This window comes from Pteropus alecto, unplaced genomic scaffold (assembly GCF_000325575.1).
Source record: "Pteropus alecto unplaced genomic scaffold, ASM32557v1 scaffold79, whole genome shotgun sequence".
NCBI classification, from domain to species: Eukaryota; Metazoa; Chordata; class Mammalia; order Chiroptera; family Pteropodidae; genus Pteropus; species Pteropus alecto.
Genome location: NW_006494612.1, coordinates 6,418,272 through 6,436,945, shown reverse-complemented (window position 1 = coordinate 6,436,945; position 18,674 = coordinate 6,418,272). Strand labels below are relative to the sequence as shown.

The window sequence follows — 18,674 nt, the reverse complement described above, 5'->3', positions numbered from 1 at the left end:
AGAAGAGGATCCCTGGCCAGAGTAGAGTGCATAGCTGTAAACTCAGGTTAATGAACACACAGATGGTAGCAGTCAAATAAGGGCACCTGGAAGGTCACTTATAACTGCTCAGATAAGATAAGCTAAGCTTAAACTTTCCCACTTTTAAAACATCCTCCCAAGACTCCAGGTAAAGTGTGAAAAGGGTGGGGAGGTTGCTGTGCACTGGAATCTTGCTCCGGGTTAGAAGCATTTAACCAGATTATCACTATAGTTGTTTCAAACAAGTTAAAAAGTAGAACTGTGGTCACTAACCATAGGCTTTCTGTTGCTGGGCCCTGTAGAGTGGGAAGCAAGAAGCATCCTGGTTTCTGCAATTCTGAAACTCTCCTTTCTATTCTGAAACAGACATATCTGTAATCTTAATTAATGAATTATTATTCAAGTAAAACATTAAGATATCCAGCTAGTAACAGCTTCTTTGGTGGACTTGTACGTTTAGAAATTAGATCATAAACTTGAGAAGCTGAAGGGCTTAAAATGTTAGATGTCATTAAAGATGTTAGATGTCATTTCTAAAATATTTGTGAAGTGAAAATAAAATACTAATCACATTTTAGGAACCCAGTACAACTATCACATACATTTTGGAGCACTCACAATCCAAAATCCGGAAATATTCTTGACTAATTTCTAAAGAGATGCCAAACATTTTTAAACATCCATGAAATGAGATACAAATCTTAAGACAACATCAGTGTTTACATCAATATTTTATTCAAACAAGCTTTTACACTGTACAAAGCCATGTAAACAGTGAGCATTCTTAAATTCAGATTTAACAAATTTACAAGATCACCCATACCTCTTTAAGGCGCTGAAATCAAAATCGATTAGTGAAAACCTGTCTAGAAGAGCAACTTCCAAAAGGTCCAGATTTGGTTTCTGTTAGGGCAGGATGTCAAACAACAGTATTGATTATTCCCTTTAATTGATCAAGCAGCAGGAGGTAACAGGAAATGGGAGAGGAAGAGAAAGCGCACAGAATTTCAAGCATCTACAAAAGTAGCATGACTTAACCAAGCCTCAAATTAGCCTTTAAAAATCACTATAACTAACAGAGGTTCTAGTTCTCTGCATTGATAAAAACAGTGCTTCTCAACCTCAACTGCATATTACAATTACTGGGGGGTACTTTTAAAAATATCAATACTAAGGCTCCACTCCAGACCAATTAAATTCTTATTTAATTAAAAATACTGGGCATCAGTTTTTGACCTCTCCTAAATGATTCTAACAGCAGCCAGGGTTAAAAAACGACCAGAGCAAAGGCTTATCACTTGACCAGGGGACAAGAATACATGCTGCTATCATGTTTTTCCCTTGGGCCTTTTTTCCTCTTGGAGCATATGAATTCTGGAAGGTATAGTATCAAAATGTCACTTCGCATTGCTTCATTATGACTAAGCACATCCGATATCACAGTCAGCAGACATTTTGCACTCTGAGATAAACCAAAAGGAACAAAGTCGCCTAACTGATTCTGATCTCAAAGCAATAAAACCTTGAACTTTTCTCCTGGACTCCCCAGCAATTTTTCCGTTTTCTGCTGTGCTAAAATCTGAAGACTTGTCATGACCTTTGTGAATGATAATCACGTGGGAGAATTACCGGTTTTCCACCATGAACAGACTAATGTACACTTGAAATCTTGGTAGTTCTTTTTTTTCTTTAAATACTCGTGTTTTCATTTAGCAAGCCAGTCCTTCTCTTGCTCTTTGTAGGTAAACTTTTCCTTTTCTAAATGCTTTCATCTGAGTCTGTCTTCATCAAGGGTAAAGGCCCAAAGAGTGCTTGGACTCGGAAATGGGTGATCTCCTTAGGACAGAAAGTTCTCTGAAAGTGGTAAGTCAAAGGACGGAGAAATGAGAACCTGCTCAGTTGGCTCACAGGCGTAACCCAAGGTGCATTTTCAACCATAACCATGCCTGTTGGCTGTACGGCACAAATCCCCAGGCTGGTGTCAGACCCCCATGCTGTAGCCTTCTTAAGTGGTTTTTCACTATTCATCTCGACTGCACTGAGCTAAGTAATTTGTTTATAAAACTCAAAGAATGACCCCAAGACTGCATGTAAAATACTGGAAATGAACAGACACAAGCACATGTCACGGAAACAAGAGCTCAGCTACTTTACTGACTTTTCTGGAACTGGGTAAAACCTATTACAATAAGCTTTGCTGGCTCTTCAGCTAAGAGAAAGGTTGTCATAGCAAATCTCACTTGAATGGTAAAACATAAGCTTGGTGAAGGCAAGGATCTCATCTGTCTTGTCCTTGGTTGTATTCCCAGGGTGCTTACTAAATGCAGTAACTGCTCAGTAGATACCTGTTAAATGACTGAAATGCAAGGACTTGGAAATCTTCTGGTCTACAAAGATTAGAGCTATAAAATACCTCTAACAAAATGGGAATCCTCTTGTATCTCACTCAAGTATAAATGCTACCCTGTTAGGACGGAGCCTTTTTCTCTGACAGAAACCAAACAGTTCACTATTAACCTTGTCTAGTAAGCGCTTCAAAACGTGTCTGCAATTTAGTGTGATTTTGTTTTTCCAATTCTGATTCAAAACATGAACCAGACCATCACTATCAGGGCTTAAGAATCTGCATGCATCCCATTCAGGCACCCACAAGCAAATATTCATTGAGCCCATCACCAACCACGGTACAGAGCAGACAGGGGAACATCCCTTTTGGTTATAACAGCTCTTGACTCACAGCAGTGAAGGAAGGAGTGTAGGGGTGGCCACTCTCCGGATGGAGGGTAGTAGGCACCAATCCAAAAGAGGTCCATTCATAGACTGACCAGCAAATCTTGAGGCTGGGCTCTGCCCAGTAAGAACAATGGCAACGATTCAAGTTGTCAGACAGGTTCCTTCTAGAATCTGGACTAGAGATACACAGAGGATGGGCAAGAAGTATGAGAAGCACTAATCTAGTTCCTACCCTACTAAGCAAGTATCCCTCACTCAGCAAGTTTGAATAAAACACTATGTACAACTGCATGTAAATCTACAATAAAACCTCAATAAAGGAATACTTCTCACAAACTTTGAATAATACCTCGGGCTTTTTTTTTTTTCTTATGCTTTTTTTAATCTCTTCCCTACCACCTCTAACCCCACTGCACCCCACAGTATCAGAAAATATAAAACAGAGGTTAATATTGGTGGGTTCACACATCAAACACACATGCTCACAACACTATAAACAAAACAAGTGGCACTTAAACACACAGGGCATCCCAGAAGAATGTATCTATTTCCATTAAGACTTTTAAGCTCTAGTTTACTGATTAAGTGTTAAGTGGCAGGACTGAGTGATACATTGCTATGGTAAACCCAAATCTCTGGTTATGAGAAAGCAATCCTGAGTATACAATGAATTTACCTGAAACAAAATCATTTTACATGTAACCTGGGTCTCGCACATTTTTTGGGACTATGCTGCTACACTGGCATCTCTCAATTACATTTTTTAAAAAAATAATCTATAATACTTCAAACTAATAACCAGTCCACCAACTATACTATCAATATATCCTGGACACAGAATTAAAATTGTTTCTGATACTTTATCTGGTAGAGGAAATTTTCTTTTTTTACCCTTTTACCCTTTATTTAGGAAATTAAATTGATGAAAAATATAAGAACTTTCCTAAGTGTTTAGGATTATGAATTACTTATACTTGCCCCTTACATTTTTATGTACCTCCTTATCTTCTACCATGACTTTATACCTTCATAATAAAAACAAAATTTTTAAAAGATTTTTAAAAAACAACAGAATTGCAAAATGCTCTCGAAGTGTTTTTGCACTTTACTATGAAAATGCAATTAAACTGAAACTTACCTATTTCTTTCATATTAAGCTGCATTTGAATAGGTTAAAAGCACAGTGGTAAAATACCAAGGGAAAAAAAGCATAACTGAGTTAAACTACAAACAACAAACAAACAAAAAATTCTCTTCTATCATGCTTGTTGGCCTGGCCTATGGAGAGCCATCCATTCCCACTCAAGTATACTCAATGGGTTATACCTATAATCACTTTCAGTGACCATTGAAGGGTTTTTTCTCCCTAGATCAAACTTTTTAGCCCTCCTGAAGTTTAATTTTACAAGTATCTGAGTGTGGCAGATACCTTAAGTTAACCCCCAATGAGTCACATCTCTATAGTAGCCTCTCTTCTTGAATATAGGCAGAACCTGTGACTTGCTTCTAGCCAACAGGATAGAGCAAAGGTGATGGGATGTCACTCCTGTATTCATTCACATTATGTTGTATAAGACTCCAGCTTAGCATACTCAGGCAAGAGATTCTCCTTTGAAGAGATAAGCTGCCAGGTCAAGAGAGGATCTATGTGAGGGCCACAGGGCAAGGAACTGTGGGAGGTCCTAGGAACTGAGAGTGGTACAAGCTGACAGCTAGCAAAACATGGGGACCTCAGTCCACCACAGCAAAGAACTGAATACTGTCACGTGGGCCTGGAAGAGAACCCCAAGCTCCACAAAGGAGCACAGATCTACCCAACAGCTTTGACTACAGCCCTGTGAGACCCTGGGCAGAAAACTCAGTGAAGTCATGCCCAAATTCCTGAGCTGAGGAAACTGTGAAAAAAATGTGTTATTTTAAGCTGCTAAATTTGTGGTAATTTGTTACACAATAATAAGAAAACTTCAGTATTGGTTACTTGTATATAAGCAGGCACTTACTTAAGAACCGATTCTTAGGATGAATACTAATTCTTGGAATTGTATTAAGTCTTATCCTTCCAATATGAAAATACATCAACAAACTTTAACAATGCCTATAATCTCATATGGCCATTCACATTTTGGTTTGTGGAAATCAAGTGGATTTTCCAGTGTGAATTTCCAAATTTTCTGCTATGTTCTTATTGCCGTCCTTCTCTCCCTGAGTCGCAACTTCTACCCCTTAAATGTAGATGCTATAGGTAGAATCTCTGTTCCAGCAAGCCTACCGACTGCCAAATAGCTGCTACTGCTTAAATTCCAACAACTGGAGGAAAGGTAAAAAATGGAGCAGAGATAATATCCAAGTTCTGGCTAAGAGAAAAACACAGTGTAAACAGGCAAGGAGAAGAGGCTTTTTACTGTTAATTTTTCCACTGGCCCTCTCCAAAATTGTTAGATTATTGACATGAACCAATATTGTGGCAGGTAAATAAGGTGAATGGGCAGTGGTCAAGAAAGGTACTATATGTCATTTACATAGAAAAAAACAAAGGCAAATTTATAGACATTAGCTAAGAGAAAGAAGACATACTGCAATCAGGTAGAAATTACATGTTATTCAGCATAAAACTTGTTAAAGTGAACAAAATCTGTCATCAGTGCTAGTCATTTATCACAGAATAGCACACATCAGCTTTGCCATACTAGTACGAAGTACGCTTCGTGATCCCCAACCCCTAGGCCACTAAGCCACTTTCTAATCATTACTTTGATTTCCCAGGTATTTCGAACTCAGAAAGGAGCCCTGGATGGATGATACAAGTATTCCAATCACTGGAAAAATTATGCATCATTGTAACTAGCAGCCTGATTTACAGTGCTGAAGTGATTACCAAGCAGACTAATGAGGAGCAAATCCTGAAACAGTAAGGTTCAGACCTAGACTCTTACTGAGGTAAGCAAAGGACCTCAAGAACTTCGTCCACAGCCCTACTAATGGAGCTGACTCTAAGACGGCTTTTAAAGTCGGAAGCGGAACATAGCATCTCCAAATCCCATGTGAACATAATTAGAGAAAATTAGCACATAAAAATAACTTTTCTTTTTAAAATGTCTGTAACAATAATCTCCATAATTGAATGAATTACTGTATTTCACTGAATCTAAGACACTGATTCTAAAATGCAGTATTACTTTAAATACATATATGGAAAAACTCAGTTAAATTTTGTCACAATGTTAGATATTCTCATTTCAGAGAAATTAAAAATGTGAAAAAAAGTGCATCTCAAAATCAATGAAATACAGTACTAAAAATGTATTCTTGGGGTAATTATTCAAATAAAGTATTAAACAGTCTCTAAAACTGACGTGTTCATAATCAGTAGCACATTCCTAAAGCTATCAATTTTCACTTCTCATTTGAAATGAGGAATGGGGTGGTACTCATTAATTTCTAGCAAACATCTTACACAAACTTTAAAACTTGTGGATCCCTAGTTTGAAATCACCTCATTTTCATTTATAGAATTACAGATCAAGAGATAAGGCCTACATAAGTTAACTGTGACTGAGTGTAGGGCCAGAAGACTGGTAAGCATCAGTCAAGGCTTGAGCCAGGTCTCTAAGGCCCTGTTCTGTGTTCTCTTCCTAGAAATGAGAAAACAGGTGAGGCATTAGCATTCTTTGGTCCAATGCTATAGACAGGGTAAAGCAATTAATAAAAATCTCTATTTTCAAAGATGTTCTTTTATGAAACGATTCTCCTCAACTTCCCTGGCAGAATACAGATGACTGATCACTTGTTCAGCTAATAGATTCAAATAGATGATTTCATTCTATTAAAATTAAAATGGTACTCAGCTTCTCAAAAACAAATGGCTCTTTGCATGCTGAAAGGTGAAGACCATAAAATGTTACCTAATCAGCCACATGCCAAACACAAGCCTCAACAAGATCCTGCTCTACAAGACTAGTGGTTCTTTAAGAAAGACTCTGAGAATTACAGAACGTTTCAGAACATTTCAAAACATTTTAGCATTTGCCATATTCTGACCTAGAAATTCTGATCCCCAAAGCATGTTGAAAATCTGCTAATGCTCTTCTCTGACTGGCCTCTTTAGAACTGGAGACTGAATATGCAAAGTCAGTAAAGAATCCATCTTCTCTAAGTGTTAGTCCCTTTTATTCTGGTTTCTAGCAAGGTGATTCACAGAGGACTTGCCAGTATTAACCGGAGAGAACTCAAACATTAATGCATTTGAGTGGAAGTGGTTGGAGACTTCTGCTCTGGGTTCCATCAAAATATTTCTAGATGTCTCTATTACAGAATTCCTCATTGTATCATTCATTTCAATCACTTCAAAATCCATTTCATTCCATTTTTCTGCATCTTCTTCATTCTCTTCCTCACAGTCATTTAGCCCAGAGCTAGAGAGCAAAGCTTTCTGGTCCTCGCTTTTTCTGTGTTCTTTCTGTTGATGATCGAGAGGTGAGGTGGCTAATTTATACATCACAGGAAATAAAACAGAAGTGGCTATTGCTGCTCCCAAAGAGGTGTACAAAACTATAGGTAAATCCGGATGTTTTCCTTGAAGAATTCCAATTACTGCAGGAATAGCCATTTCTCCCAAGGCAGCACCAACTACAAAAAATGCTGCAGCTTTCCCATGGATGGTCGTATACTGCTCAATCCAAGAAACACCACTGGGAAATGTTGTTGCCATTGAGGCCCCATACACTGAAGTTGCTATCCACAGACAAGCTGGGCTCTTGTCAAAAAGCACCAGAAATAAAGATGACACCAGGCTGCCAATGTTGCTCAACACAATCATGGTTCCAGGTTGTAAACATGTAGCAAAAAAGATTGCTAGGCCCCTGCAGGCTGCAAAGGTTCCCCAGAAGATGGAGTTCAACCCAGCTGCTTTACTTTCGCTCATGCCAGCATGGGTGGTTGCAAATGAGAAAACATAAGAGCCATATGTTACCTCGGCTCCAACATAAAAAAAGAAGAACAGAAACAGAAGACAAAGAAGGATGTTGTGATATTTAGCTCTTCGAGACCTCTGAGCAGACATTTTTGCTTTTTCCCACTTTGAGCTTTTCTTAAAAAGCAGAGCAAAAAACAAGACAGAAACTACAAAAACATAAGTACCAATGATAGCATAAGCCCACAGTAAATTCGTATCATCAGGTACTCCAAATAGAGATTCTGAGTCAGCTTCAGATGACTGGTTGAGGGCAGAATGGTTAAAGTCAGCCTCTGTGTGGTTTTCAGCAGACGCTGTCGTTCCCAATGCCAATTTAGACAGCAGTGGAGCCGAAAAGGCACCCAAAGCAAAAGAGAAATGTAAGGCCTGCATATGTGGGGCTCCTTTGTCACCCCAAATAGCCAAAATTAAGACGTTACCACCTATCAATGAAAGATGGGGAAAATTATTTAATCATAGTAACTTAGTAAAAAATAGTTCATTACTATCAGAAAGATGAGTCTATTTCACATGGCACAAGGACTAAGTTATCAAATATTGCAACTAAGTCAATTCTATGGTTAAGGAACCCACCACCACCACCAGAGAATTCTAAGCACTGGAACACCAAATACGAATGGAATTCTACAAACTAGTAAACCACTACCTCCTAGAGCCAGGTACAATCACCCAAGGCTTTTTATAATATGGTTCTAATACCAGGCTGGAGGCAAGGGAGATATTTACATATTTAGTTATTTATAAATATTTTAAATATATATTATCTTCAGATAGTGGCCAAATTGCCAAATCTTTCTGTACTTGTAACTGGTAGCCATTAGAGGAAAATTATATATAGCAGATGAAAAAACACATGTTCAGGAATCTGAACACTACAGGATTCTGCTGTGTCCATTACAGGAAACAAGGATATGTGCAGCATCTACACTTACACTATCTGTACACCTGCAAGGTGAAAGGCAAGAAGCCACTCCCTGTCTCTCCCCTTCCCCCTCTCTAATATATCTGCAAATAAACATAAAATTCCACCCTGTAATTTCACAACCAAACTAAGCCTAAAGTATAAAATATTTCCCCAACCTATCAAGTAACAGTGGAACAGGGGGAGAAAGCTGGTTTCAGGGGTAAACAAATGTCATGTATGTTATTTAGTAGGTTTTAGAAGATAACAAGATTCATAGATAGGCTCTCCTATAGGAGGGCAGAAACTTTTGAGAGAAAAAGAAGAGAAAGAACATAATACACAAAACAGGTTTCTCTTAGTTATAAAGGCACAGAGTGCATTTTAAATTGAAAAGTTGCTTCTTTGATTCCTCAGCCAAATACTGGTTCCAAACTTGGTTTAACCTATTAAATCACCAATTCTTCCCATATTACAATGATAAAGTTCTATCCCGAAATGAAAGCCCACTCACCTGCACTGTAATTACCCACATGATTGGCGGATGGGGGAGCACTTCCCTGTTTGGATACTGTAAATCAACAATCTCTCATAGAACAAAATTCTTTAAATTCATTCCATGGTTGGCTACTCAAAAACAGGTACCCTACTTGACAAGAAGAGCAGTTGCCAGAAGGGTGGTTCTGAATGGGTGACCCCATAACCAACTCAGTAGGTCAGTAGGTCAGTAGGCTCACTAACCTGTATCCAGAATGCCCATTGAAACACCGAAGATGGACATCATGACAGTCAGTAATACTGCTGTCTTACAAAATGGAACAAGATAAAGACCAACTGCGGTAGCCAACATTGACACCCCTGAGAAGAAAGGTAAAAGTCAGCTATAAGAAACAATATTCGTGTAGAGTCATAGATCAAGTCAACATCATAAAAACTCCTCCAGATGCAAAACAGGTCAAATTAAAATTGAGTAATAATGAGTAGATGAGAGGTTCAACTTCTACAAATGGTTATTTCATTTAAAAGCTTTTATAATCTTTATGGACTGTAAAAGTTATTCTAATATAAATACATTTCTAGCACTACTAATAATCAAACTATAAATTATACAAGGCAAAGTTTTAAAGAAAAACAGACAGCTCAAAAATTATTTAAATGTTTCATATTTAAGATTTTTAAATATGAGGTGAAAAATAAAAACAAAACATAAAATGCAATTACTAGAGTAGTTTGTAGAAATGTACTAAATAAGTTAGTTTGGGAAATAGGGAAGAAAATGAAAGAAATATATTTTTTCAATCCACTTTGGAACTCAAAGGATTATTTATTCATCAACAATAGTACATTATTCTCCTTACTTCCAAAGCAGTTTTATCACATAATCCAAACTTTCTTTAAACATGTCAATTTATTTTTAAAAGAGTTAAGTTAAAATCTCTGCCATCTAGTCTACGGGTGAGATAGAAAAGTGGTGTCGTCACTGACATGCGGCAGCAGGAACAAAAATTTAGCCTACATCATTTCAACACCACTCCCTTCCCCTTCCCTTCACTCTCAATCCAGGGCTCAGGTTGGGCATGTTCAAGGAGTTCCTTTTGACCTATGGGGACCCCAGATTTGCCCTAATGTATGACCAGCAGAGCTCTTTGAACAACCAGCATGTGATTTAGGGGTGGTGCCTAAATTACAGCGACATTCGGAAAGACTAAGGATTGCTAACACTATCTAGGGCTAATCTAAATTTCCAGAGCTGCCCAGTACAGATTCCTTGTAACTGTCATGATGAACACAGGCACTAGGGAAACCTGACTACCATTTAGGATACCTAACACTACCCACTTAAGTTGCCAACCATTCTGCAAGCCAGTATGTTTTATATTTAAAAACAAATTGTAAATTTACTTACCCAAAAGTAGAAAATGGTTCACACTGTCAAAAAGAACTCCAGCAATCACAGAGCCACTCAAATATCCAGAGGCACGTCCCACAAAAATCAGAGAAAGACTGCTGACATTGCGGTTCACATTAGCTGCCAAATCTTGAAATGTGGGTCCCACTATAGCGATACTCAATCCCTAAATTTTTTAAAGACAAAAAATTTTATTTACAATCATTAAAATAATATCTATGCAGTTTTTTTTCCCACTATTAAAAAGGGGAAAAGGGGTTTCGATGTAACATGGGGGATCACTTTAAGTCCTACAGCAGGAAAAATTCAAGATGACAATGCTAGACTAATAGAGTTATAGACTCCTATTTCTGGTGTACCAACTTCTATTGTTTTTCTAGTTTGATAACTCTTGATTTTAAAAAAATTCTTTAATTCTTTTGGCTTTTTTCTGCAATTCTTTCCTTTTTGAACAAAATTGTAGAAGACTATTTTGTATTAATAGTAAAATGTAACATTAAATTTTTTAAGTTTTGTATGTTTTGAAATATACTACATTTAACTAACACAAATAACTAACACAAGAATTTAGATGTTAAATGTTTTAATTCTCAAACCATCAAAATATTATTCCCATTTTCTGACGTTATTAAAACACAGACAGCAGTATTTCTGGATGCAGATGGGGTCCTTCCTCTGAATTACATATATAAAATACTCAGAAGATAAACAATGTAAATGTTTCTAAATTTACGTTTTTCTTCAAAGAAAACCCCAAGCCCTCAAAAACAGTCTGCAAGCTTTTTCTAAAAAATATATTATATACACATATACGATAAATTTAAAAATAAAATTTTACTAGAAGACAATGTAGTGTTTGCAAAAATTAAGTTGGATTTCAGAGGAATTTCCTAAGACACTTAAAAAAATGTTTCTAATTTGTCTACATTTCAATTAATTCTAATTGCACTGCTCTGCTCTAAACGCCCCCTGCCCAAGCTAGAGCAGCCCCTAAAGGCAGGACTGGGCACAGATGCAAAATATGCACTTTGGAGAGAAAGCTGAGCTCCAGCTATAATCAAATTAGTTCCTGCCTTCAAAGCACTTACAACGGAAACTGGCACACAGTCAGGGCGCACCAAGAGTCTACAATAATTTTTCTTTTTTCAAATTATAATATTCTAAGACTCAGTTGTGGCTCAGAGAAAGACGGTAAGCGACCAAATGTGACTCTCCTCAGAGGACTCACCCTCCCAACTACCCGGGATCCCAATATTCAATACAAGTAATGACAGGGAGGTTTCCAGAAATAAGGGAATCGCAGAGAGGCTAAAAGGTTTGGCAAAAGGAGCTTCTAGTTTCCCAGTGTGCCCTAAGAAGAACATTGAAGGATCTGAAGGTTTGTTTTACATAGAATTGTGGGCAGAATAAGAGATTATTCTTGGCTCTACCACTTAACCAGCTATGTCGTCCCGAAAAGTCACTTTCCCTCCCTGGCTCTAGTTCCCGCATATGCAAAAATAACGGACTGCTTGAATTTGGTGAAAGGGGAAACTCCAGAAAAGCAACTTTGTGTAATAATTGCGGGTGGCTATAGACCTGGTAACCTCTTTTGCATCTCCCCACTCCACGGAGGAGAGGTAGGAAGGTTTGCTGGAGCTGGGAAATATATTAGGAAAGTCAATTTCGCAACTGACAACAACCCTCCAAGATTAGAGTTGTGTTCATTTCCCAGATTACGAAACTGAGACTTGGACAGCAACGCGCCCAAGGTCACACAGTTTGCAAGTGACGGAGGCGAGACGCGAACTCGGAAAGCCACGTTCTCTAGAGGACGCCTGCTCATGCCCCGGCTCTCACCAGCCCCAGAAAGGAGGCACACAGGATCACGGTGACGAACCACCGCAGCCCGCTCCCGGTCCCGCGGCTCCGCCGGGAGCCCGCCACCACCTCCGGCTCATTCTCCGCCGGGGCCTCAGCCTGGAGTAGCCGCTCCCCGGCAGCCGGAGCTCCGGCCCCATGGAGGTCCAATTCCATCTCCGGCTCGGCGGCTCGAGAGAAGCGGTGTTGCTGCTGCCCAGCTTCTCTGCGAAGCCTCGGGAAAGCCGAGCAGAGGCCAGGCTGGCGCCGCCTCCCCGAGGGCGGCCCTTAGTAAGGGCCGGGAGCTCGAACTTTGGAACACCCCGGGTACTGCAGGTTGCGGCCCTGCGCCCTCCTGCACGCACGGCGCGTGCGCAGGTCACGTGGCGGAAAAGTGGCCTTTCGCCAGCCAGGGACGAGCCAGAAACCGGAAGTTGATATGGTTGCCTGGGAGACTTGACGTCGGGCTTCGACTTCGGTCAGCATCACGCATAGGTGACCCCACAGAGGCTTGCGGGCTGGCGCCCCGTGGTGGAGCCAGCTGAAGCTACAGCCTGGGACCTGGACGAATCACGAGGTAATATGTGGCCGACCAGTTATCAGAAATACGGGCCATATCAAGGTATGGCTTCGCGTCCGCCCCCCCGGGGGGTAAAGGGAGCCCGAAGGCCAGTCTCTTATACAACTTTCTAAAATTCTTGCCCTCTTTTGAGATCTGTCGTATATGGATCTGTAGCTCATCTGTCACTTAACATTTGTTGAATCTCACAGGTAAGCTTCCATGTGTATTTCATTTATTCCTCATAACGACACAGTAAATTCCATATTATCCTCGTTTTACAAGTAGGAGGATTAAGTTATAGAGAATAAGTAGCAATTTGCCCAGTGTCAGAGAGCAAATCAGTGGCTGTACATGAACAGTAGTGTAACAATAGCTCATGGAAGAAATCTGGAACCAAAGCTGTGGTTTCAAGCTCACTCTCTCCCCTGCAAATAATTCTGTTGTTGTAAGGAAGTGGAGCAGGGTATCGATTTGCAGAATCTCTGAGTAAAGTTATGCCAGCCGAGAAGGAAATGCCTTCTTCATCTGATTCCAGCTTTATGCTTCCTTTGGCTCTTTGACCAAACAGACCACAGCCTCGAGATGTGTAAATATTTTTCTTTATCGTCTGAAATATTCTTTTCCACCTGATTCTCTCTCATCCACTTAGGCTCCCAGACTACAAACCTGAGTCTCATTATCATTTCCCTTGAAACCCATCTCTCCACCCCCATCCACTTGGTCATTAATCCCTTCCCAATTTACTCCAGAAAGTACAGATGCTATGATTTAAGAGAACCTGTTTTAGAATTCAAAATCAGGAAAGGTCTCTTTGAGAAAAGTTTGGTGTAGTTAAAACAAAAGGTGTATATATTAAAGAGAATAGAAAATGATATAGGAGAGGTAGGTTAGGTGCTAATTATAAAGGGTGTTTTATGCCATACAATGGAGTTTGGACTTAAGCAACGTACTTCTCCTGGCACACTGAGATTTGATGAAATCAAAAATATTTTGTGGGAATTCAAGCTTCAGAGTATTTCATCTTTATCATCTAAAACTGAACCCATCTTTTTCGTCAATATATATGCTCCTACTCTCTGATTTTCCATGCTGGTACCACCAGCCACCCAGTCATCTCTATAAGGAATCTGAGGTCCTCCCTTAATGCTTCCTTCTTTTTCTCTCCTTAGTTTATCACGAAGTCCTGCCAGTTTGACTTCTATAGATATTTCTAATGTCAGGCCTCTAATCTATACTATTATCACAGACGACTTTTAAAATTTTCATCCCTAAGTATCTAACCAAAATGAAAATCTCTTACATAAAACCTTTCAACTCCTCCTTGAGAGTAAAATCCAGCTTCATCTGCTGCTTCCCACCTCTCCAGCTTCATCTCTTGCTGTCCCTATCTCATTTACATTCCAGCCTCAGAATTGTTCTTCACACACCTCATGTTATTTCTTACTTCTTTACCTTTGATCATATTATTCCCTCTGTCTAAAATGCCTCCTTTCTCTTTTACCTGCTGTGGCAGAAGCAGCTAGCTATTCATCAAAATCTATTTACCTTTTCTTCCTAAGCGATAGTTATAACCCACTGCATGACTGTCTCACACCATTACATTTTCAGGCTGAATTTGCAATTAGGAATGCCAATAGAATGTGAGGGACCTTAAAACACTGGAGGTTCTGCCATCTTAAAACTTCCTTACCTGGAACCTGGACATAGATGGCTATGATGGAATTTCAACCATGTACTTAATGACAAAGCCCTAGAACACTGTAGACCCATAAAATGGAAGGAGCCTGGGTCCCTGAATGATGTGTGGAGCAGAGCTACCCTGTCGACCTGGAATGCTTCCCTCTGAAAAATCTGTTTTTTAAAAGACAGAATTTTCATTACAGTAGCTTAGTCTTACCTAATAGCACCTGTCTTATTCCAGCCTGTCTTTCAATAATCATACCTATTTTAAAGACTTTAAGAGAAAAAAATAGTCTTTTATAATGTACCTAAATCATTACATTTTCAGTTGCTCTTCCTTCATTCCTGAACATCCAGGTTTCCCTTTGGTATCCTTTCCCTTCATTGTAAAGAACTTCCTACAGTATTTCTTTTTGGGCAGGTCAGCTCACAAATAGCTAAGTTTTCTTTCATCTAAGAATATGTTCATTTTACCTTAAGTCCTGAAAATATTTTCACTGGATAAAGGCTTCTGAGTTCACAATTCTTTTATTTCAACACTTAAAGCTGTTATTGCAGTGTCTTCTGGCCACCCTAGACTCTGCAGTCATTCAAGTTGTTGCTCTTCTCTGTGTGATATTTCATTTTTCTCCAGCTGCTTTCAAGATCTTTTTCCTTATCTTTGGCTTATAGCAGTTTGATTTTAAAGTTTCTGTTTCTAGGCATGGTGTTCTTTGAATTTAACTGTTTCATTTCATCAAGCTTCTGGAATCTATAAGTATAGGTCTTTCACCAAATTTTGGAAGTTTTCAGCCATTACTTTTTCAAAGAATTTTTCTGCCTCAATCTCTTTCTTCTCTCTTTCTGGGACTCTAATGACTTGTATGTTAGACCTTTTGATTTTGTCACACAGGTCTGTGATGCTCATATGTTCTATTTTTCCCCCCTCTGCTCTTTGTTTTGGGTAATTTCTTGATTCATCTATTTTCAAGTTCACTGCTTCTTTCTTTCATCATCTCCATTTTGCTATTGCACCTATCCAGTGAATTTTTATATTTCAGATATTTCAGATAGTGTACTTTTCAGTTTGAAATTTCCAATTGTTTTTTTTTTCTTCATAGTTTATTTCTCTGCTGAAAATGTCTATTTTTACATTTATCTCAAAGGTGTTTATCTTCTGGAACATATAATAGCTGCTCTAAAGTCTTTGACTGAAAATTGCAACATCCGCATTGTCTCAGGGTCGGTATTTGTTAATTGTCTTTTCCATTGGGATTTGGTCACATTTTCCTGGTTCTTTGTATGACAGATAATTTTCTCTTATATCCTGGACATTGTGATTGTTACATTGTGCAGACTCTGGATCCTGTTAAAATCCTCCTCTGGAGAATGTATGTTTGTTTAAGCAGTCAATCAGCCTGGTTAGGTTCACATTGCAAGTTTTGTATTGCCTTCTGTTGGTGATGGTTTCAATCTCAGTTCAGTTTTCAAAGCCTCTGTATGCTGCTATGGCTCTGTCCTGAACATGTACCACTCAGAGGTTAATCTGAGTCTTAGGCCATGGTTTGACTCACAGCTCAGTTGCCAAAGCCTTGTTAGGCTGCTTTGGGTCTCTTGCATACAAGCGCAACCCAGAAGTGAACCCAAGACTTGTGTGGTTCATAAATCAGGGACCACCTTCTCTAGCTCTCACCTCTCTTCCCCACCCTGTCCCACTCATTTTCCAACTCACGAAGGCTCCTTTTCTCAGTTCTCTGGACCAGAAAGATGGGGTTTCTGTCAGTTTTTAGCTAAATTTGCTGCCAAACAGTCCCCAAATGGGGTCTCTTCTTCAGACAAAGCCATAAGAAAAAAAAAGTCAGGAAACTTATTCCCTTGCAGGTTTCTTTTCTAAGTTTTGACCTCTCTTCACAACCTTTATTTACTTTTCAGAGCCCTCAGGTAGTTGCTATTTGTGTTTTGTCATGAGTTTTTAGTTGTAATCAGAAGGAAATATGGGTTAGTGTAGGCTTATGGTGCCAAAGCTGAACTAGAAATAGTCCTACCTATATTTTGAGCATGAGCATAGATGTTACTTCCTCAAGGAAGCCTTTTCCAACCCTCTTCTTGGTCTTGACGCTGTTTTACTTTCTCTCCTTAGTACTAATAGTCCACTTACTTTCATATAGAATTTTCCTATTTATATGCCCTCTTTCCTACAATACTGAGAGTGCCAGAAAGGAAGGTACAGTGTCTCATTTATCCTTTATCATAGTGCCTAGCACATAGTGGGTCTTTCGTGTTTGTTGAATGTAGTAGACTTTCTCTGAACACCTTAATGAAAAAAATCTGAATTCCTGTGTAGTTGTGCTACTCCTAAGTTATCTCACATTGTAGCTTGAATTATAGTTATTTTAGCAATTAAGTTTACTTCCCAGGTAGATTGTAAGCTCAATGAGATAGAGATGATAGGTCTTATGTTTCTATCTCCCCTGTAGCATTGTAACATATACCTAATAAATATTACTTAACTGAATTTTGAGGTTCTGTAAACTAATTTTAAAATTAAATGTTTTAATTCACACTGATTAAACTTCAAAAACATCTTCTCTAAATGGAAAGATCTACTTTATAATTCTCTCCACTTCACTCCGGAAAGCGGCAGGACACTTTTTTCAGTTGCCTCCAGAGGTCACTCACTCACCACTCTTTAAAAAAACTGGGGGTGATTAAAATAGGATATTACTTCATGCAGGCTTCTCTTTAGGCCAGTAGTGAGGGTAATTATTTTTCGTGAGACAATTCAAGAGAAATAAAAATGTTTATAGGCCATTTTTTTTAATTGAAAATAAATATAGCTTTATTGATTACTGTTACTGGTCCAAGGTCCATGGGCCCGATGCTTCAAAAGGCCAAAATTCAAAATGTCTGACTTTGGAGTAAGGAAATGTTTATTAATTAAGAAGGCGCCAATGGAGAAGATGGAAACCCAAATAGTACCTCAACTCCATTTTAAGAAAGTACAGACTTTTTTTTATGTTAAGGGAAGGGGAAATGGGAGGGGCAAGAAGTGATTGACCGCAGCAGATATCTGGGTGCCAGCAAAGATCCAAGGAAGTTTGTGCTGGTTGATATGAGTCCAGTCACCAGGCTCTTCAGATCTTTGATAAACAATATATACTTCTCTTTTATCCTCAAGGGAGGCACTTTCTGGTAAGAGATTGTTTTTATAAAACTTAAGCAAGCAGAATTCCTCTAATGGTTTGCATGTCTATATGCAAGACAAAGCACAAGATATTAGCAAGAAGGCCCTTGGAACAAAGCAGGCTTGAACAAGATGGAGTCTGAGAGGCCAAGCATTCACTGTTACATTACCTTGAAAAAATGGATATTTTACAACCTATATGGCAATTTATCTAAAAGGAAAATATCTGAATCTTAGTCTCTAACATGGTATTATCTTGGCATATTTGTGAAATGGCAACAAGAAGGTGGATTTTTTATCTTTCACCTTGAAATTTTACTTTGGGTGGGAGCAAGAAGTTGGAGAGATCATGCTTGGGGACTGCACATTACTGTTAGGGCCTATTTAATCTCTGTTCACTGGAGGGACCATTCTTTTATCAAATAATGTCTAATTAGTGCTTAAAGCACATCATGGAAAAACTAGGTATGGTAACTTTTTATCAGTATACTGTATGATCATTCCTTAACCTCATTGTTAAAAACCAAATCTATTAAAACCAACTCTCACAAAGATTTAATTTGAGTAAGATAACTTTTATGTTTGTGCTATGTACTTTGAAAAGTTAGAAATAATATTGAAAGGATCTCACACCAGTGACGGCTTGATGGTTTAATTTTTTATCCTATTGATGCAGGACAGGGTAAATTTCTCTGAGTGGGAGGAGACCAAGCCCTGAACTGAGAGAAGAAGAGAGTCCTTTGACAGAGGAGATAGAAAGAATTCAACATATATAAGAAAGTTAGAGTCAAAAGGAAAGTTTATTAGAAAAGAGTAACACTCCACAGAGTGTGATCTCCTCTCAGAGGCAGAGAGTGAGAGACCCTGTTTATATATCAGTTTATATTCTTTAGT

The 18,674-nt window shown here is 38.8% G+C and overlaps 1 protein-coding gene and 1 long non-coding RNA gene across 3 annotated transcripts in view; one reads left to right on the top strand and one right to left on the bottom strand.

The window, feature by feature from the left end:
• Nucleotides 1-733: 733 nt before the first annotated feature.
• Nucleotides 734-12,712, bottom strand: MFSD4B (major facilitator superfamily domain containing 4B). The gene is given in 5 exon segments (XM_006926075.3): nucleotides 734-6,933; nucleotides 6,935-8,148; nucleotides 9,369-9,485; nucleotides 10,534-10,702; nucleotides 12,376-12,712. Coding segments are annotated over 5 exon segments (1,707 nt in total). The 5' UTR covers nucleotides 12,553-12,712; the 3' UTR covers nucleotides 734-6,903.
• An 87-nt stretch (nucleotides 12,713-12,799) lies between these two features.
• Nucleotides 12,800-18,674, top strand: part of LOC107196712 — a 19,069-nt gene continuing 13,194 nt past the window's right edge. The window contains exon 1 of one of the 2 annotated variants that reach the window (XR_003044323.1): nucleotides 12,800-12,952. This is a non-coding gene — a long non-coding RNA (uncharacterized LOC107196712). Of the gene's footprint in view, nucleotides 12,998-18,674 lie in introns of both variants that reach the window. The other variant, XR_003044324.1, reaches the window with a different exon arrangement.